Source organism: Lutra lutra, chromosome 17 (genome assembly GCF_902655055.1).
Source record: "Lutra lutra chromosome 17, mLutLut1.2, whole genome shotgun sequence".
NCBI lineage: Eukaryota > Metazoa > Chordata > Mammalia > Carnivora > Mustelidae > Lutra > Lutra lutra.
The window spans coordinates 30,282,226-30,302,226 of record NC_062294.1 but is presented as its reverse complement, the minus strand read 5'-3'; the positions used below and the strand labels follow the sequence as shown (position 1 = coordinate 30,302,226).

Genomic DNA, 20,001 nt, shown 5'->3' with positions numbered 1-20,001 from the left:
TGGCTAGTAGTATGCTCTGGCCACACTAGGGTGATGAGTAGTTCCTGAAATGCTATGTCCTCCCTCACCTCTGGGTATTTCTTGTAGTGTTCTCACTGTGCTCTTACCAGTTTTAGGAATAATGCAAGAGAGTGATGGGATTATAAAAGACTTGTTTCCTATCCTAATAGGGATTACCGCTTTCTTTATTTAGTGCTTTCTAATTCCCCTTTGAGGCAGACAGGACTGTAGTTAATAGTTTGCGTTGCTATTTTTTTTTTTTTCCAGATGAAAACAAATCGTATGTGATCTTCTCAAAGTCCTACAGTTAGAAGGTAGAAGAGCCAGGACTCAGGTCTATGTTTTGTTTTGTTTTTATTTAAGTATCCTGTTCTTCCTAATTCCTATGCAGACTTTCACTGATTTAGCAAAAATTTATTGTGTGCCTGCTATGCCAGACAACATACTAAGGAAACAAAGAGGACAGCGGTGTTCCTTTTTTACCCAAGGCTATACAGCCTAGTGGAGAGAAAAGAAAAATATAACACATTATTATAATGGAGTGTTATTTGTAGTATGGACAGGTTATAAGACAGACAGTTGAGTCAGAAGAAGCCTTCTATAGGAGGTGAATCCAAAACTGAATTTTCCCCAAGTATAAATTTGAAATAGCTATGGGTAGCTCATAAACAAAATAAAAAGTAATGTAGCACAAATTTAATACTGTGCGGAAATCCTGAAGGGATGATTAATAGAAAACTGAATAATTTGGTGTAGGACTCAGTGCTGCTCATATTAAATGGGATGAAACTCTAATGTGTTGAGCTTACTGGGAAGCCTAATTCATTTAGTAGAAATATACTGAGGGATTTATTTGGAAAATATAGAGATGTCTTGAAGAAAAAGCAACTATTAGACATTCAGGAAGTCAGTTTACCTCTGAAGTAAGTTTATATATATATTATACACACATATAATATATATATAAATCCTGTTTGGGAACACAGTCAATGATGTTATTTTTACTCTGAAGGCCCAGTTCAAATGTTGCCTCATCTCTATGCCTTTACCCATCTTTTCCAGAAATAATTAATTGCCACCTAATATAACACTGTGCCGTGTATGCATCTCTGTTCGTTTATGTATTTTCTTCCCCTCTGGATTATGAACTTTGGGAAGGCTTGAGTTCTGTCCCATTGATGTACAATCCTCATGTCATTGGCATCCGTAAATGTAGAAATGAAGATCGAGAAGTAATTTTATTTTGATTCTAAATACTTGTCTCAACCTTAAAAGAATTCTGTCCTCCAAATATTTTATTTTACTGTACTGGATTGAGAAGGTCCCTACAGCAGTGCTCCAGCTTACATTTCTGCCTTTACTTTCTACTCTTTTCCGTTTGCATGCCCACTGCAGTTCTCATCCCTTCCTCCCTTGCTGCCATTTCTCTATTCCTGAAGCTTTTCCTGAATAACTTGCTAAGTATGCTCTCTTCTCTTTATAAATTATCTTATAGATGAGCTCGTACCTCTCTTAGACAACAATTACCATATTTTATTCAATATATGATGTGCTTTTCTTGTGCATTACCCCCTGCCTCCTGCGTTTAGATTCTGAACTTCCTGAGGGCAGAAACTTCAGAGTTTCTGCAGCGTTGCTTTGGATATAATGGATAGCCCATAAGTATTTGCTTAATGAAATAGCAAGTTAAAATTAGATTGACGTGATATTTTCATCAAGTTAGAAAATGCTACCTTTACAGAATGAATTACAACAATAGATCTTCAAGTGGAACTTACATGAGCATTGTGTCATTTGTAGAATAAACTGTTCAAATCAGAAAACATGGTTTATGAGATTTTATAAACTTTTTTTTGTAACTTGCCTTTAGTCTCTATTTTTACTTTTTTTTTTTTTTTTAAGATTTTATTTATTTATTTGAGAGGGAGAGAGAACACAGGGTGAGAGGAAGAAGCAGACTCTCCGCTGGGTAGACAGCCCGATATGGGACTCCATCCCAAGATCCCAGCACCATGACCTGAGCCCAGGGCAGACGCTTAACCAAGTGAGCCACCCAGGCACCCAATCTCTATTTTTATAACTAAAGTCAACTATTTACAAATATCTTTTCACATATGGAATGTGTATCTTCATAATATAGTGTTGGTATCTATATTCATTTTCTTAATCATTAGATGTTCCTCTTATGTACTGACTTTTAGCAAAGCACAAGTAACATGTATTGATAATCTTCTATTCACATGTCAGAATTCCCCTTCAGAGATCAATTATTACTCATCTTTCAAGTGTCTGAAGTTCTTTATCAATTAATGTTTATTAGATGATAAAATAGCAAAATTATTTTCTTTTTAAAAGATTTGTTTATTTATTTGACAGAGAGAGAGAGAGAGAGAGAGAGATTCCAAGCAGACAGAGAGGCAGGCAGAGAGAGAGGCAGAAGCAGGCTTCCTGCTGAGCAGAGATCCCTATGCGGGGCTCGATCCCAGGACCCTGAGATCATGACCTGGGCTGAAGGCAGAGGCTTAACCCACTGAGCCACCCAAGTGCCCCGCAAAATTATTTTCTTAATTAAAATTTTTACTTCTCCCGTATTTTAGGTAAGCCTCAGGTTCCATAAATGTAGAAAACATTCTGCTTCAGCACAATCTACCGTCATGTACAAAAATTCAAGGACTATACCAGTTCTTTCCTATATGGACTATTACTGCTCTGATATATCATATATTTATTTCCAAAGCAGACTCCTAAGAATTATTGAATGTGTTTTGAGAATTAATGTATAAGAGGCGCCTGGGTGGCTCAGTCGTTAAGCATCTGCCTTTGGCTTGGATCATGATCTCAGGGTCCTGGGATCAAGCCCCACATCGGGCTCCCTGCTCTGTGGGAAGCCTGCTTCTAGCTCTGCCACTCCCCCCGCTTGTGTTCCCTCTCTCCCTGTGTCTCTCTCTCCCTGTCAAATAAATAAAATCTTTTAAAAAAATAAATAAATGTATAAGCATGTAGTAAATCTGTATAAATTCAGAATGTTTTATATTTTTAAGTTTACTATTAATAGCAGAAGGTAGAAATATATACAATAATGTGATATCCTTCCAATAATTTATTTTCAGCATTCAGTTGGGCTGTAGATTTTTATAGTTGTGGGTTCTGAACTCTTGAAGTAATACATTCTAATTATTCAAAAAATTACTTTAATCATTCTAAGATGCTTATATTTTCCACTTTTAACATCTCTAAAATCTTGGGGTGGTGCTTGGGTGGCTTAGTCAGGTAAGCGTCTGACTCTTGATTTCAGCTCAGGTTGTGATCTCAGGGTTATGAGATTGAGCTCTGTGTTGGGTTCTGCACTCAGTGTGGAGTCTGCTTGAGATTCTCTCCCTCTCTCTCGCCTCTCCTTCCACTCGCTCTCTTTCCCTCTCAAATAAATAAATAAATCTTAAAAAAAAAATCTCTGAAATTGGGATGTGTCTCAGTACCCATGTGCCAGTTGGGGGTCATGGAGTACTTACCTGTATGTACACACACTTAGTCATAGTTGTTTATATTGCCATCACCAGTTGGGCTATGTACATTAGTACTACACATGCGTTATTTAAAATGTCCTTTTTTTGGGGCACCTGGGTGGCTCAGTGGGTTGAAGCCTCTGCCTTCGGCTCAGGTCATGATCCCAAGGTCCTGGAATTGAGCCCTGCATCGGGCTCTCCGCTCAGCAGAGAGCCTGCTTCCCTTCCTCTCTCCGCCTGCCTCTTTGCCTGCTTGTGATCTCTGTCAAATAAATAAATAAAATCTTTAAAAATAAATAAATAAAAAATAAAAATAAAATGTCTTTTTTTTTTTTTTTTGCAAGTAGGCTCCACGCCCAGTGCAGAGCCCAACAGAGGGTTTGAACTCACAACCATGAGATCAACCTGAGCCGATATCAAGAGTAGGGCACCAAACCAACTGAGCCACCCTGGTGCCCCTAAAATGTCCTTAAAAAATATAGTATTTTCCCGTATTTAACCAAAATGTTATTGATTATGTAGAAAGGCACAGAAACAGAGTAGCAGAGCATAAATTTAATATTAGTGAAGCAAATACTTGTTGTCGAAGAAATGACAGCAATTCACATTTACTTACAGAGCAGTAATCAAGTATTTTATGGACCAAGCAGACTATCTTAAGGCAGAAGAAATTATCAGATTCTTTTGAATAAGACTAAGTCTAAAATCCTTTGAAATGGTATAGTGCCGTATTGTAACTGGCAGCATTTTCTTTTCTTTTTCCTTTTTTTTTTTTTAACATTATATCAACTAATGATGTACCTCATACTTGATGACATACTGGATTTGGTAACTTTCATTGTATTTCTTTTTTTGTGTTCCTCTTGATAAATAATCATACAACCGTATAAAATCATAAGACATTGCTTCCCTGATTAATAACTTAGGTGTACATAGATGTTCCCCAGTCTGGAGTCTGAAGCAGAAACTAATAGGATACGTTCCAGAGAAGTGATTTAACCTACCTTCTATTTTGCCAATGGCCTTGTTCAGTTCAGACCACATAGCCTTTCATCTGCTCTGTCTCACAATTATAAAATCTGGAAAAATAACTTTTTCCGTATTTTTCTTCTTCCAAAATCATATATTTGTTAAAGGACTTAGGTACATACCATTGTGATTAATAATAAGGCAGTTTCCAATTAAAATTAACGTAGAATTGGGACCCCTGGGTGGCTCAGTTGGTTAAGCCGCTTCCTTCAGCTCAGGTCATGATCCCAGGGTTCTGGGATCGAGTCCCACTCAGATTCCTTGCTCAGTGGGAAGCCTGCTTCTCTCTCTGTCTCTGCCTGCCACTCTGCCTGCTTTTGCGCTCTGTCTCTGACAAATAAAGTCTTTTTAAAAAAATTAACATAGAATTTTTCAAAAGTATTTCCTTTTTTTTTTTAATATTTTATTTATTTATTTGACAGAGAGAGAGATCACAAGTAGGCAGAGAGGCAGGCAGAGAGAGAGGGGGAAGCAGGCTCCCTGCTGAGCAGAGAGCCCCATGTGGGGCTCGATCCCAGGACCCTGAGATCATGACCTGAGCCGAAGGCAGAGGCTTAACCACCAAGCCACCCATGCGCCCCTCGAAAGTATTTCTACATTAAAATAGTGAGCATTTTCTTTAAGAAATTTCTGTTTTCTAATATGGACCTCCCAAAATAGAAGTTCTGGAAAAGTTTCTTAGGACTTTGCTAATATTTAATTAAACTAATATGTAGAGCAGCAGGAACCTTCATTTGTGGTTCTCTCGGCAAGTAGAGCACAGCCATAAATTACCTTTGTTAAAAATGTTTGGAGAGCTACAAATCTGGAACAAAATGAGCTAGCCATTTCATATTAATGAGTAACCTATTAGATCCTTTCCACACATAAATAGCATGTATGTGTGTGTATATGTACATATATTCATGTAAATGTAGTCATTTTTGCTCTTCAGACTGTCATAAGACTAATTCATTGCTTAGCTCAAGCTACTGTTTATTTTTGCCTCAGCTTGATTGTCACCACACATTTATTTACACAGTTTAGTAAATAAGCAATATTCCAATATTCCAAATGACTTAATGAGGGCAGGAGAGAGATTTAGGGACAGAGTAATGAATATAACCATTAACAGAAAGATTCTTGCTTTTGCTACATGAATATCTAAATCAGTTGGCTGTTAGGAAGGCTGATCTTCCATAGAGATGAGCCATGAACCATGGTAGCAGTATGTGGGAACATCCCAGCCATCCCCTGTCTGCATTGTCTGTCAACTGACCAGATGCTTAACTCGTCTCATCTGGCCCAGTTTAACATGATCTCATGCAATTGTTGTTCTTTTGGGTTTTTTAAATTTATTTATTTATTTATTTATTTATTTATTTAAGAGGGAGAGAGAGAGAGAATCTGAAGCAGACTGCACACTGAGTGCAGAGTCCAACACTGGGCTCAGTCCAACGACTGCAAGATTGTGACCTGAGCTGAAACCAAGAGTCAGTTGCCCAACCAACTGAGCCACCCAGGCACTGCATATAATTGTTCTTCTTCATGTATTTCTGCATATACTGTATGAAACAAGAAGATTCATCTGCTCAAGAGGTCTAGAGCAAAATATCACAACACACTAATCTGAGAAAATCTGGTATCAGCTATCTTAACAAGCTGTTACTTTGAAGTGTAATACGTATATATTTTAAACATGCCGTAGCTGCTGGAGAGTGATGGTCATTTCGTGGTAGAGGAGAGAGTCTGACATACCATTCTTAGGTTTACATTCTTTCATCAAAATATATGAACTTCAGCAACACCTGGGTAGCTCAGTCAGTTGAGCATCCGACTCTTGATCTCAGCTTAGGTCTTGATCTCACAGTTGAGTTCCAGCCCCATGTTGGGCTCCATGCTAACTATGGAGCCTACTTTAAAAAATATGTGTATATATGTATGTATGTGTGTAAACATATATATATGAACTTAAAATTGAAGTACTATGCATTATTACTTTCAAATGCATACAGTCATGTCCCATGCACCAGCATTTTTTTCCTTGTATGGAATATCAATGAGCTTTTTGCAATTTTTATTTTTATTTATTTTTTTTTTTTAAAGATTTTATTTATTTATTTGACAGAGATTATAAGTAGGCAGAGAGGCAGTCAGAGAGAGGAGGATGCAGGCTCCCTGCTGAGCAGAGAGCCCGATGTGGGGCTCGATCCCAGGACCCTGGGATCATGACCTGAGCCGAAGGCAGAGGCTTTAACCCGCTGAGCCACCCAGGCGCCCCGCTTTTTGCAATTTTTAATCATTCTACCAAAAAATACTGTACACCAAGATTGTATGTTTTTTATACCATATATAAACTTTGTAGAACTTTAATGAATTCTCATCATTAAGCTTGAATTGTTTTTCTTATTTTCCTAGGATTCTGACACTTCATGACATGTCATTATCTAGAGCAATAATGAACATTGACCTGTTTTGGATTAGTTGATGACCTTTGGCAATGATCCAATAATATCCACTACACAGAAGCTGAATATACTTCATTTGGAGTGAATAGCCCGGATTGTCACTGGATTTTTCAAGATGACAGATCCAATGATGGACTTTTTTGATGATGCCAATCTTTTTGGTGAAACCTTAGAAGGTTTGTCAGATGATGCATTTGTTCAACCAGGACCTGTTTCACTAGTTGATGAATTGAACTTAGGCGCAGAATTTGAGCCTTTGCACATAGACTCACTGAACCATGTTCAAGGTACTCCAACACATCAGAAGATAACTGATTATGAGCAGTTAAATCAGTTTGACTCAATGAAATTTCACCAAGTCAATCAGCCTTTTGGTAGCCCAGCTGAACATGTGTTATCTCCACACTCTCAGTTTAATTGTTCTCCGATCCACCCCCAAAACCAGCCCAATGGTTTGTTTCCAGATGTAGCAGATGGCAGTCCAATGTGGGGCCATCAGACAGCTACCAGCATTTCCAATCAAAATGGGTCTCCTTTTCACCAACAAGGACATTCTCACTCTATGCATCAAAATAAAAGCTTTGTGGTACACCATGACTTTGCCTTATTTCAGGCCAGTGAACAACAAACACAGTGCACTTCACTACGCTCACAACAAAACAGAAATAATCTTAACCCAGGGCAGAATTCTCTCAGCCAGTCTAAAAATTTTATGGATGTTAATGTTTCTGGTCCGCACAGAGTCAGTGTTAACCACCCTTCACAAATCCCTAATGCATCTACGTCGCAACAGTCTCTTTCAATGCAGCAATTTTCCCAAACGTCAAATCCTTCAGTTCACTTCCTCAAGTGTAGCAATCATCAAGAAGGGAATTTCAATGGACCTTCTCCAAATATGACTTCTTGTTCTGTCAGTAATTCACAGCAGTTTTCTTCACATTATTCCTTTTCCAGTAATCACGTCTCACCAAACAGTCTTCTGCAGGCCTCTGCAGTGCTTGCACCTAATCACACAAATCAGACTTTATCCGATTTTACCAGAAGTAACTCCTTTTCACCTCATAGAGGAATCAAGCAAGAATCCACTCAGCATATGCTAAATCCCAATACATCGTTGAATTCAAATAATTTCCAAATGTTGCATTCATCACATCCTCAGGGTAATTATAGCAATTCAAAATTATCTCCTGTGCACATGAACTTCCCGGATCCTGTTGACTCAGGAACTCAAATGGGCCATTTCAATGATCACGTAGAAACTAATGGCTTTTCATCTTTAGAAGAGAATTTACTTCATCAAGTGGAGTCTCAGACTGAGCCGTTTACAGGACTTGACCCAGAAGACCTCCTCCACGAGGGTCTCCTTCCCCAGTTTGATGAGGCCGCATTTGGACAAGATCATTCAAGTCATGTTTTAGATCATGACCTCGAACGGCAGTTTACTTCACATCTTGTAACTCGGCCTTCGGATATGACTCAAACACAGCTGCATGGCCAGGCTCGGAGTTGGCACTCTTCGCTTTCCAATCATCAACATTTACATGACAGAAATCGCCTATATTTACAGCGACAGGTATGTGGCTCTTTTATTTTGGTGAGTTGGGATAGGATGGGCTTTTTTTTTTTCTCTTTTTGAGTTAATTTTATGTGAGACATATCCAGGATTTTTCAAACTTAGGCATATTTTGACATAGTTTCTATCGCTTTAACAGTCTTCTATTTGAAAGTGATTTTTTGATGTGTTCAAAGCAATACATTAACTTCTATATTTAGAAAATGATAAGGTTTTAGGACCTTTTTTGTAACTTTGAATTATAATTGCCTTTAACAGAATGATTTATTACCAAAAATGAAAACTTAACCATAATTAAAAGGTATAATAGACTGGGTACATTTTGTCACAAATGTAATGACCATAGTGTTAATATTCCTATAAAAAGTTCATATAAATTGATAAGCAAACTTTTAGAACTTCACTTGATAACTAAATAAAGCAGAAGAGCTGGAATTCACAAAAGGGTAAGTTGAATTAGTAAACAGAACACTCAGAATAATATGCAACTTTAATAATTCAATTTGCAGCCTGGTTTTATTTTTATGTATTAGAAAAAAATTTTTGGTTAATGCTGACACATTTATGGTGACATTGGAACTTATATAGCTTTGTTAATTGACACAAATATTTTGGGAAAGAGTTTGATAGTAAATTTGATTATAAAAATACTTTATCACAATAACCCAAACACAGGAAAAGTAATATACCCAAGGATATTTTTGTTACACTATCTCTACAGGACAAGTGGAAGCATCATAGTTTATTATCATAGAGTATTAGATGGACTATTACAGGCATTAAAAAATTTGAAGACTAACACTGACAATATGTTAGTGATGGGAGAAAACCATAATTCAAAATTAAGATCACAGTAAAGCGGTTAAGAGTATAAGCTCAGGTACCAAACTACCTGGATTAGAACCTTGGCTACTGTTACTTACTGCTGTGTGACTTTTAGCTAGTTAAGAGAATTTCATTCTGTCTCATTTGCCTTATCTTCTAAGAGCGGAGTACTAACAGGATCTACTTAATAGGTCTCTGATAAAAATTAAAAGGGTTGTAATATGTGAAGATACTGAGAACTGTGCCTAGCATATAGTAAGCACTTAATGTTTTTATAATTTTTTTCATAGCAGTATGAAAATACACATGGAAAAAAAAATATTGAAAGGAGATAGATTGTTTTAGGGTAGTACAATTATACTTTCCTTTGTTTTCTATAGTTACAGCCATGTTACTCTGTTGTTTCTATAATAAAAATATATTTAATGTAATATTTTATCACTTAAAATCTTGTCGAATTAAGGATTCCTAAAATGCTTCAGTACCTTGGTTACCTGTGAGATCTGGTGGACAGTTTAGGGACCATTTATTCATCTCAAAGCCTTGAAATGTTTGAAGAAGATAAACTCTTTATCTTTTCCTTTAGTTTGATTTTATTTCTGCTTCCAGTGGTATTTTCAGTACATTTTTTGAAATATCTGGATAGATTTTAAGATCGTTAAAAGGCACTCACTTAAACCTTCCCTCCTCTTTTGTGGCCTGAATAGAATATTATGATTTTGCTCCCTCTACTGGAAGAGGATCAAGCATCTTCTTTAGAAGGACCCTGGGAAAAACCTCTGTTCTTGAACCTTAAGTCATCTATCCTCTTAATATGAAGTTTTCTGACTAGTTGGGACTAGTCATTTTGTGTAGCATATACTTGAAGGAGTGAAGCCTGAAATTTATTTATTTTATACTTTTGTTTTGCTAGGTCCTTGTCATCATTGTAGTTTTTCTTTAATTCATGTTTTCCTAAACATGTTCCACTGGCTTTGAAAGAAGTTATAGATTTGGAGTGAATAAAGGATAATTATAAATAACTAAAGTAGTTCCCAATGCTAGCATGTAGATGGTATAATCTGAGAGAAGTTTTTTCAGAACCATCCTAAGCAACCTTTCATAAATCATCTTACTCTACTGATAAAATTCATAAGGCTTTATTTAAACGTACTTACCTTTTTGTTTCAGAGTTTGTTTTGTTTTGCTAACTTCTTGTTCTTTATGTTGAAAAACAGATCAAGGGCAGTTGGTTTGGGATAATTTTTTTTTTAAAAGATTTTATTTATTTATTTGACAGAGATCACAAGTAGGCAGAGAGGCAGGCAGAGAGAATGGAGGAAGCAGGCTCCCCGCTGAGCAGAGAGCCCTATGCGGGGCTCCATCCCAAGACCCTGGGATCATGACCTGGGCGGAAGGCAGAGGCTTTAACCCACTGAGCCACCCAGGCGCCCCGGTTTAGGATAATTTTTTGACTTATTGAAAAGCTATTCTTAAGTTTCCTAGAATTTCTTAGTGTTAAGAATGATATTTGGGAGTTGTTGATTGTGGGGGTGAAGAGGAGGGATGGATTTGGTAAAGAAGGTAAAGGATTATTATGATTGAGTTGTATGGATTGTATGTAGGTTTTATATGTACTGAATTATAGGTCACATATCCTACATATGTGAAATTCGTATGATTTGGTATGTGTAATATGTCATAAATTTTGACAGAGCTTTACAAGTTTATTTTGCCTGTGTAATTTTTGGCATATTCTGGATGGTTATGTTTATTACATAGCAAAAATGTCATATTAATAAGGAGTTTTATTATGGTCTTTCCCCAGATTCTGTGGAAATAAATTTTTTAAAATATTTTTTTTAACTGTCTGTCTTAATTGCAGTAATTTCATTTCAGACTAAATTAGCATTGCTAAATATGTATAGATGTTAAGAGATTAAAAAATAATAAAGTGGCATAATTTTTGGTATATCAAAATTTAAAAATGAGATACATTTTATATAGCCAAAACAAGATATTCTTTAACACAATGTGTGAAAATTCACTATGGCACTCTATTCAGAATTCGGGAAAGCTTCAGTGAGAATGTTGAATATGTAAAGAATACTTCTAAGCCTTGCTTTTACTTATTTCCCAACTGAGATGGGGTGGTTTTGGTTATAATTTCAGATGTCTTGAAGTACGTACTCTGTGTCAGTCCTTAAAAACAGTGAATATTGCTGAGAACATTTCTTGTATAATTGACTCTAGAATTTTACCACTAAATAAAAGAGGGGTGCCTGGGTGGCTCAGTGGGTTAAAGCCTCTGCCTTCGGCCCAGGTCATGATCCCAGGGTCCTGAGATTGAGCCCCGCATCGGGCTCTCTTCTCAGCGGTGAGCCTGCTTCCCCCTCCTCTCTCTCGGCCTGCCTCTCTGCCTACTTGTGATCTCTGTCAAATAAATAAATAAAATCTTTAAAAAAAAAAAAAAGAAGAGGAAGGAAAAAAGGTAGGAAGCTAGCAAGTGTTCCTAAATGTAAGTGCTCACGAAACATAGTACAGAAAATACTAGCCTTATTTTCATGTGTAATTTTTAGAGCAAAGGAATTTTGAGAAAAAAAATACCATAAACTTTTCATTGCTCCCTTGTGACAACCACTTTCTCCTATTTTATAACACAAAATCTTGCATTTTTGTCTTGTTTGTGAAGTAGAAATCACATAGAGGATTATGCGATCTCTCAATGTTTATAAATTCAACTTACTATAAAATTTTGATAGCAGAGAAAAATATGTGGGATAGCTGAGATAGCAATCAAAACAAAAAATAGAATTTTAGGATAGACATAATGACACATAATTCCTTGTTGGCTTTGTACTCTGATGAATTCATCACTTTCTTTAGTATCTTGAATTTTTATTTCATTTTCTTCCTGAACATAGGGAATTTGTATTACTTACAAGCTTTTAAAGAAAGTAGAGAAAGACAGGTTTGAACAACCTATGTAAGACACATTTTAAAACAATGGATCGTTGTCTGATAAAAAATTTAATATGTGGTTATTAAAAAATTGGATCGTATAGAAAACAAACCAAAACAAACAAAAATAAGTTGTAATAGCACTAGCACTGTTGACATTTTCTGTAGGAGTTTCTAGTGAGATCTGTTGTCTGTCTCATCCCTGTCCTCCACCAACATACTTCTGCATTTTTAAGAAATAAAGTTGGAATCATTATAGTTCATGCTTTTCGGCAAATGGCTTTTTTAACCTTCCAGTTAATATGTTGCAGACATCTTTCATGTCATTACCTATTTTTCTGAAAATGATTTTGAATGCCTGAATAGTTTACCATTGTAAGGTTGCTAAAGTACCATGTTAAAAATAAGGTTGTTTTTGAGACCTGGAAAAATCTGAATCAAGTTTAATTAAAATATCTTTTTATTTTTCTTGCATGTATTACCATAATCAATTTAAAGTAGGTGCACAGCAATAGCAAAAATTATAATGACTAACTCATAGAGCACTTACTTTGTGCCAAGACTATTCTAAATACTTAATATTAACACATTGATCCCTCACAACAGTCCTTTTATTTGGTTATAGTTATTTCCTTGAATTTCCATGGGAGGAGACTGAGGTGCAGAGGACTTTAGTATACTTCAAGTCATACAGCCAACGTGGGGATAGCCGGTGGCCAAGACAAGATTCAAACCAAGTTTGATTACATTATATGTGGTTGTAACCACTTTCACTTTCCTTCAAAGTGTGTTAATACATTGTAATATATAGTAATAATATACTAAATGGTCTTTCCCAACTCCCTCCTCCTTTCAAAAATCTATCCTACTGATGAGGCAAAAACTTGCTTTAAAATATCTAAGTGGAAAAGAGCATACATCTCATGTTTTCTGGCTGTATCAGCAATCGTTTGTCCATTACAGAGGTAAAAACAACCCCGAAGCAAAGAGAAGTAAAGCAGAATAGCTGTTGCTTCCAAAAGTGTTGAGATATTTTTTATAAAATTGTGTATAAGATGATAACAACAAATGTCCTGAAGGTAAACCTGATCATTATCTTTAAGTGTTTGAAGAACCTTAGAGGTCAGAAATAGGCCTACTAAGTGAGTCACAGAAAAGCAGACTATCGTGGGATATTAAGGAAGAAGTTTGAAATAAATGTCTTTTCATGAAAGCTTAAATAGAATGGTCTAGATCAGTTACAGAAAGAAGTCCTATAGTGAGTGTAAGATGGATTAAGTTAGTAGGTTAGTAGGTTCTTTACAACTCTTAAGACTGGTTGTAATTTTGGGTTTCATTGCAGGACATAATCATTCCTGTTGCCTATTTAGTTCCTGAGTGGTGTTACAAATAATGAAGAAAGGTAAAGAAATATGACAAGTTCCCTGCTATCCAGCAATGTCAGGGATTTATTACAGATGAGTTAAGTTTCCAGATAGTTCAATTGTATTCTTTAAAGCACGAAATTCTTTAATTATACAGCTCCCCCTCTGGCCCACAGAGGGCGATGGTGATGGTGGTAGAATGCTTGACCGGGAAAGATGAAGAGAAATGGTCTTATAGGGAGGTCTTGTGTAATGGTAAGAGTGTAATGGTGTAATGGTAAGAATCCCCACTTAAAAATTTATTGGAACACATTAGATATGTGACAATTATCTTAAGTAGAAACAGCTGATTTTGTGTGTAAGTAAAGTTGTTTTTAAAAAGAGAGAGGGGAGGCACCTGGGTGGCTCAGTGGGTTAATCCTCTGCCTTCGGCTCAGGTCATGATCTCAAGGTCCTGGGATCGAGCCCCACATTGGGCTCTCTGCTCGGCAGGGAGCCTGCTTCCCCCTCTCTCTCTGTCTGCCTCTCTGACTACCTGTGACCTCTCTCTCTCTCTCTCAAATAAATAAAAATAAAATAAAAAGAGAGAGAGAAGGGGCACTTAGGTGGCTCAGTTTGGTTAAGCGTCAGACTCTTGATTTTGGCTCAGGTCATGATATCTGGGTCACGGGATCAAACCCCTCTTGCAGTCAGCACTGAGTCTGCTTGAGATTCCCTCTCCCTCTGCCCCTTCCCCCATTTGCATGCTCGCTCTCTCTCCCTAAGATAAACAAATAAATGGAATCTTTAAAAAGAGAGGAAACTCTATGTAAAACTAAACTATGTAAAACTAAAGCAAGGGATTCGCTGTACGTTGCTCATATTCATTGAACTCAGAGGATCTCGAGCTCTTTACTAGGTTGTTTTTTTTTCTCCCAGTGGTAACTTTTTTGAAGTCAAAAAAGCAACAGATGTATGAACAATTAAAAAACTTGTCACTCCACTTGTGCTCTAGACAAAAAGAGAAAAAAACTAAGGAATTTTTAGGCTGTCTCCTTGAACTAATTAAAAATCTTATAAAATACATCCCTCAATTTATCCGAGTTTACTTAAATCTTTATGCATTTGGCATGGTATTGCTTATAAGAAGCTTCACAATTCTTAGTTGTATACCAGAAACACAAAAGAGAAATTCTGTACAGGAATTTCCCATGTAGTTGTGCTTTTTCCCCTCCTCAGTTAAAGTAGTCTAGTTTTGGTTTTAACATTTCTGTCATGTCCTCAGGATTAAAATATTCTTTTTGAATGGGGAAATTTGTATAATATTAGCTAGTTCTAGAATACAATCTTAATTATTAAACCATATACTCTAAATTGTAGAAAATCCAAGCTCTGCACCGCCTGTCAAGAATCAGAGTAACAGAAACTCCAGTTCTTAGCAGTAGCTTTAAGGCTGTTGACCTCTCACATGCATACTTAAGGGTGAGAGGTGAACGGGAAGTGAATTCCAGGGGTGGGGAAGAGGCAGGCAGCAGTTGGTGAGAAATTTGTGGATTAGTGCAGTATGTGAAGAGCATGAGATCCAAGCCAAACTTCAAAGTAGGTCTAACGAAATTTTGTTGTATTTAATTTTATTGATGAGGTGCACTCCCAACTATCTTAGACTACTCAGTCATTTACTTCTTACCAATGTCTGAAATGGAGAACAATGCATTAGGGCTCCTGAGCCATTAAATTTTATACCTGTTATGATAACATAAATACAGAGTTGTTTAGGATACTTCAGTATGGGTGATCAGGTTTCTTGATTTGGGTATTTGGGCTGAGATTATTTTAAATTAAGGAAATATTTTAATAGAATGCTTTGTGAGTAATATATGAAGAGTTAGTAAGTACGTAGCTGGGAAGCTTGGACTGCAGTTGGAGTTAAGTACGATCTGGTAATTCGCTGTGCTTGACTATGCAAATACTACCTTGCACGTTTATTATGCAAGAATACCTTGTGAATTACAAAAGAAGAGCAATCTTTAAAGCAGTGTTTTTCCTACAGGTTTTCTTTTCAGGTTTGTGTACCTGAAAGCAGTGCAAGTTTACATTGACCATTTCATGAAATCATAGGATTTGGGAGCTGGACAAGATTTTACTCAATTCTCAAACACACAAAAAGGCAGTAACAGTATTAGAGAAGTCATAACGTGCTTGCTAACTAGTTAGCAGATTCCTTTCGTAGTTTAAACTCTACAGTGTTTTAAGAGTGATCTGAAATGAGAGTGATACCATGCTATGGTCAGACATTAATTTTACATTTACTGTGTTGTATTATAAGGCTTAGTTATCTCCAAGTTGAGAAATATGGTATGGTTTAGGGTTTTTTTGGTTTGTTTTGTGTAGGTAGCTTTTAATGTGTCATAAGTTTTTAACTATATCTTTATAGTTAGGTTTAAAAAATGTACCCTTACTGTTATTTGTCAAATGTAGGTGTAAATTATATATACTGAATTTTAATGTAACATCTGTGTTTTGGAAATGTTGCATTTTTAGTGCTTTTATTTGTTCAGACTTTATGTCTCCCAGGTGTATGAGATTATGCAGACCATGAGGTTGTGAAAATGAATATGGTCCTTTGCCTTTGAAGAGCTCCCATTGAAAATTGCATCATACTTTCCCATTGATCTATATTATAATTTCAGAGCTGTTTTCTTTTCATTTCTGATTCAGTTTTGTTGGACAGTGGTTTCTAGCACTTTCCCTTAGCCCTCCAGCTAAGTGACTTGGAATGAGTGATTTCCAAACAAAAAATTAATTTCCTTGACCCATCCTGGTTAAAGGAAGTGTTGTAGTATCTAGGTTAGCTCCTTGTCCCATGACATTTTAGCAATCTATCATTATTTGATTCTTCATATACATATAATAATATATGTGCATATAATATACAACTGTCTGAGTCTAATTGCTTTTGTGAATGGCAAAGCCAAGAAAGCCTGCCCTTTTCTTTTGAGCTTCTAATCTACTTAAATTTATTACAAACTATTGCTAAAGTCTTACAAAACTGTGCTGTGTTTTCAACTTGGAGCCCTGTTTTTTGTTTTTTGTTTTTTTGTTTGTCTTTAAAAAAGACATAACTAGTTACCAAGAGATATATTATACTTATAAGATGATATTACTAGATAAATATCCTATGGCTTTTTTTTTCCTAAATACCTCAGGTGAAAGTGAGACTTAGAAGTAATTTTTAAAAAACTACTGTGGTAATCATTAAGAGTATGATTACAATGAGTTTTGGAACGCTGAAAAAAAAATTAAATTTTAAAAAAAGATCCAATATCAATTAAAAAAAAAAAAAAAGAGGGGCACCTGGGTGGCTCAGTGGGTTAAGGCCTCTGCCTTCGGCTCAGGTCATGATCCCAGGGTCCTGGGATTGAGCCCCACATCGGGTTCTCTGCTCAGCAGGGAGCCTGCTTCCCTTCCTTTCTCTCTGCCTGCCTCTCTGCCGACTTGTGTCTACTACTACTGTCTGTCCAATGGATAAATAAAATCTTAAAAAAAGTATGGTTACAGATAGAAATAGTAATAACATTTGTATAGTATTTTGAAAAGTGTTTTTTTTTTTTAAGATTTTATTTATTTATTTGACAGAGAGAGATCACAAGTAGACAGAGAGGCAGGCAGAGAGAGGGAGGGAAGCAGGCTCCCCGCCGAGCAGAGAGCCCGACGCGGGACTCGATCCCAGGACCCTGAGATCATGACCCGAGCCAAAGGCAGCGGCTTAACCCACTGAGCCACCCAGGCGCCCGAAAAGTGGTTCTTTTAACATAATTTGAGTCTTTAGTAATAATGTGGGGTGTATGCAAGTTAGTAATATTTCCCAGAATCTGCAGATGAAGTATTTGAAGTGTTGAGAGGGAGAACAACCTGTCTAAAATTAGACCACTACTAACTGCTTAGCAGAAACAGCACATGTTGCTCGAGCACCTGCTATTTGTGTATCAGGTGCTGTGCTAAGTATTAAAAGTACAAATAGAGACTTCTAAGGCTAGTCCTGTACTTTTTTATTTTACAAGAAAAAAAAAATGGGTCCAAATCAGCTTCAGTGATATTAGAAATGTCAATGGTATGAATTTCTTCAGACTGTTTATTTTGAAAGTATCATTTATTTTTTCTAACTTTTTATTTTGGAAAAGTAATTTAAACTTACAGAAAAGGTGAAAGAATAATACAGTAAACATCCATATTCCCATTCACACAGACTCACTAATTGTTAATTGTTGGCATATTTGCTTTCCAATTTTATTTTTATAATAAAAGTTACTTTTTTTTTTCTAATAAAAGGTACTTTTACTAAGTGATAAAACTTAGCATCACCAGTAACTAGATATTGTGACACTTTACCCCCAAATACTTTAACATGGCTCTCTTCAGAACAGGTATATTCTCCTACAAGTATACAATCCTTTTATCATAATCAAGAAATTAGCAGGGGCGCCTGGGTGGCTCAGTGGGTTAAGCCTCTGCCTTCGGCTCAGGTCATGATCTCAGGGTCCTGGGATCAAGCCCTGCATCGGGCTCTCTGCTCAGCGGGGAGCCTGCTTCCCCCTCTCTCTCTGACTGCCTCTCTGCCTACTTGTGGTCTCTCTCTCTGTGTCAAATAAATAAATAAAATCTAAAAAAAATAAAACCTAAAAAATATTAAGAAAAACAAGAAATTAACCGATAGTAATAATAAATATCATGCTGTATAATCCTATACAATCCCATATAAATATATATAATCCAAATCCAAATTTTTAAAATTATCCCATAATATTCTTTAGAGACATTTATTTTAAAATCCAGGATCCAGTCAAGCGCCAGGCAATGCATTTAGCTCTTCTGTCCCCTTAAATCTTTAACCTCATACAGATTTTCTGGGCCTTTTTGTTGTTCTTTCCTGACATTGACATTTTTTAAAGTCCAGGCCAGTTGCCTGCATTTGTCTAATTGTTCTTCATAACATAACTTAAACATTTTTTATAACAATGTTGCGTTGATGATGTTGTATATCTCTATTGAATTACATTATGAAGTATGATGTTAGTTTGTCCCATTATTGGTTATGCTAAGTTTTATCACTTAGTAAAAGTACCTTTTCCCCTTTATAGTTAATAAGTGGAATTTTTCTATCGAGAATTGGACCCATAGATTTAGAAGAACATTAAATACGTTATAAGCCATTGCTGTGCATATTCTTTTTGAATATTTGGCCACTGGGAATCCTTTCAGACCAACTCCATGCCTTTTTTTTTTTTTTTTTTTTTAAGATTTTATTTATTTATTTGACAGAGAGATCACAGGTAGGCAGAGAGGCAGGCAGGGGGAGAGGGGGAAGCAGGCTCCCTGCTGAGCAGAGAGCACGTTGCGGGGCTCGATCCCAGGACCCTGAGATCACCCCTGAGATCATGACCTGAGCTGAAGGCATAGGCTCAACCCACTGAGCCACCCAGGCGCCCCAACTCCATGCCTTTTTAACATGTCCTCATCAGTCTCTAATTACTTCTCTACTTTCTGGTGCAAGATGTTTTTAATTTCCCTCAGACCTGGAATCAGCCATTTCTTTAAGGAGCTCATTTGCTTTGTTTATCCTATGTAATGCCATGACATCTCCAAGTATTATTATGTAATTTCTTAGCTGTGTTTTGTGTTGGAAACTTGTGATCATATGAACAAATTCTGGAAATTTTTTATTCAATTTCCTAAGTACTTTGTCAGTCTCTATGATTTTTGCATGGTGCTATGCTGTGTGTGAAGTTAAAAGTGGTCCTTTCTTGGCATTTGATTTAGGTACAATATACTTATATTGAACAGGGGGATTTAAGTTTTTTAAAAGGATAGATACAAATTTTTGAGAACATGCTATATGCTAAGCACTGAGGAAGTTGTAATTTTAAGACAGTTTTATCTATAAGATACTCATTTGTGGATTAATTCAACAAATGTATTTTTTTTAAAGTTTTTATTTATTTATTTGACAGAGAGAGATCACAAGTAGGCAGAGAGGCAGGCAGAGAGAGAGGAAGGGAAGCAGGCTTCCTGCTGAGCAGCGAGCCCGATGCGGGACTCGATCCCAGGACTCTGGGATCATGACCTGAGCCGAAGGCAGCGGCTTAACCCACTGAGCCACCCAGGCGCCCCAACAAATGTATTTTTAATACCTGACATATTTAAGGCAGTATGGTAGGCATTCTGCTTTTTTTGGTAACTTACAGGGGAGATAAGACCCTTATAACCAATAAGCATGAACCTCCCAAATAATGTGTTGTCAGCAGTGTATGCCTAGATCAATACATAAATAATCTAAAATGGTA

At 36.5% G+C, this 20,001-nt stretch overlaps 1 protein-coding gene across 13 annotated transcripts in view; it reads left to right on the top strand.

Annotated features, from left to right (window-relative positions):
* The window catches only part of CHD9 (chromodomain helicase DNA binding protein 9), a 222,631-nt gene that overhangs the window by 68,752 nt on the left and 133,878 nt on the right, over window positions 1-20,001 (top strand). For 7 of the 13 annotated variants that reach the window (XM_047711790.1, XM_047711796.1, XM_047711797.1 and 4 more), the window contains exon 2: window positions 6,930-8,573. In XM_047711790.1, coding sequence (XP_047567746.1) covers window positions 7,095-8,573 — 1,479 coding nt within the window. In that variant the 5' untranslated portion in view covers window positions 6,930-7,094. Of the gene's footprint in view, window positions 1-311; window positions 335-6,929; window positions 8,574-20,001 lie in introns of those variants that run through there. The other 6 variants (XM_047711799.1, XM_047711795.1, XM_047711798.1 and 3 more) reach the window with 3 other exon arrangements.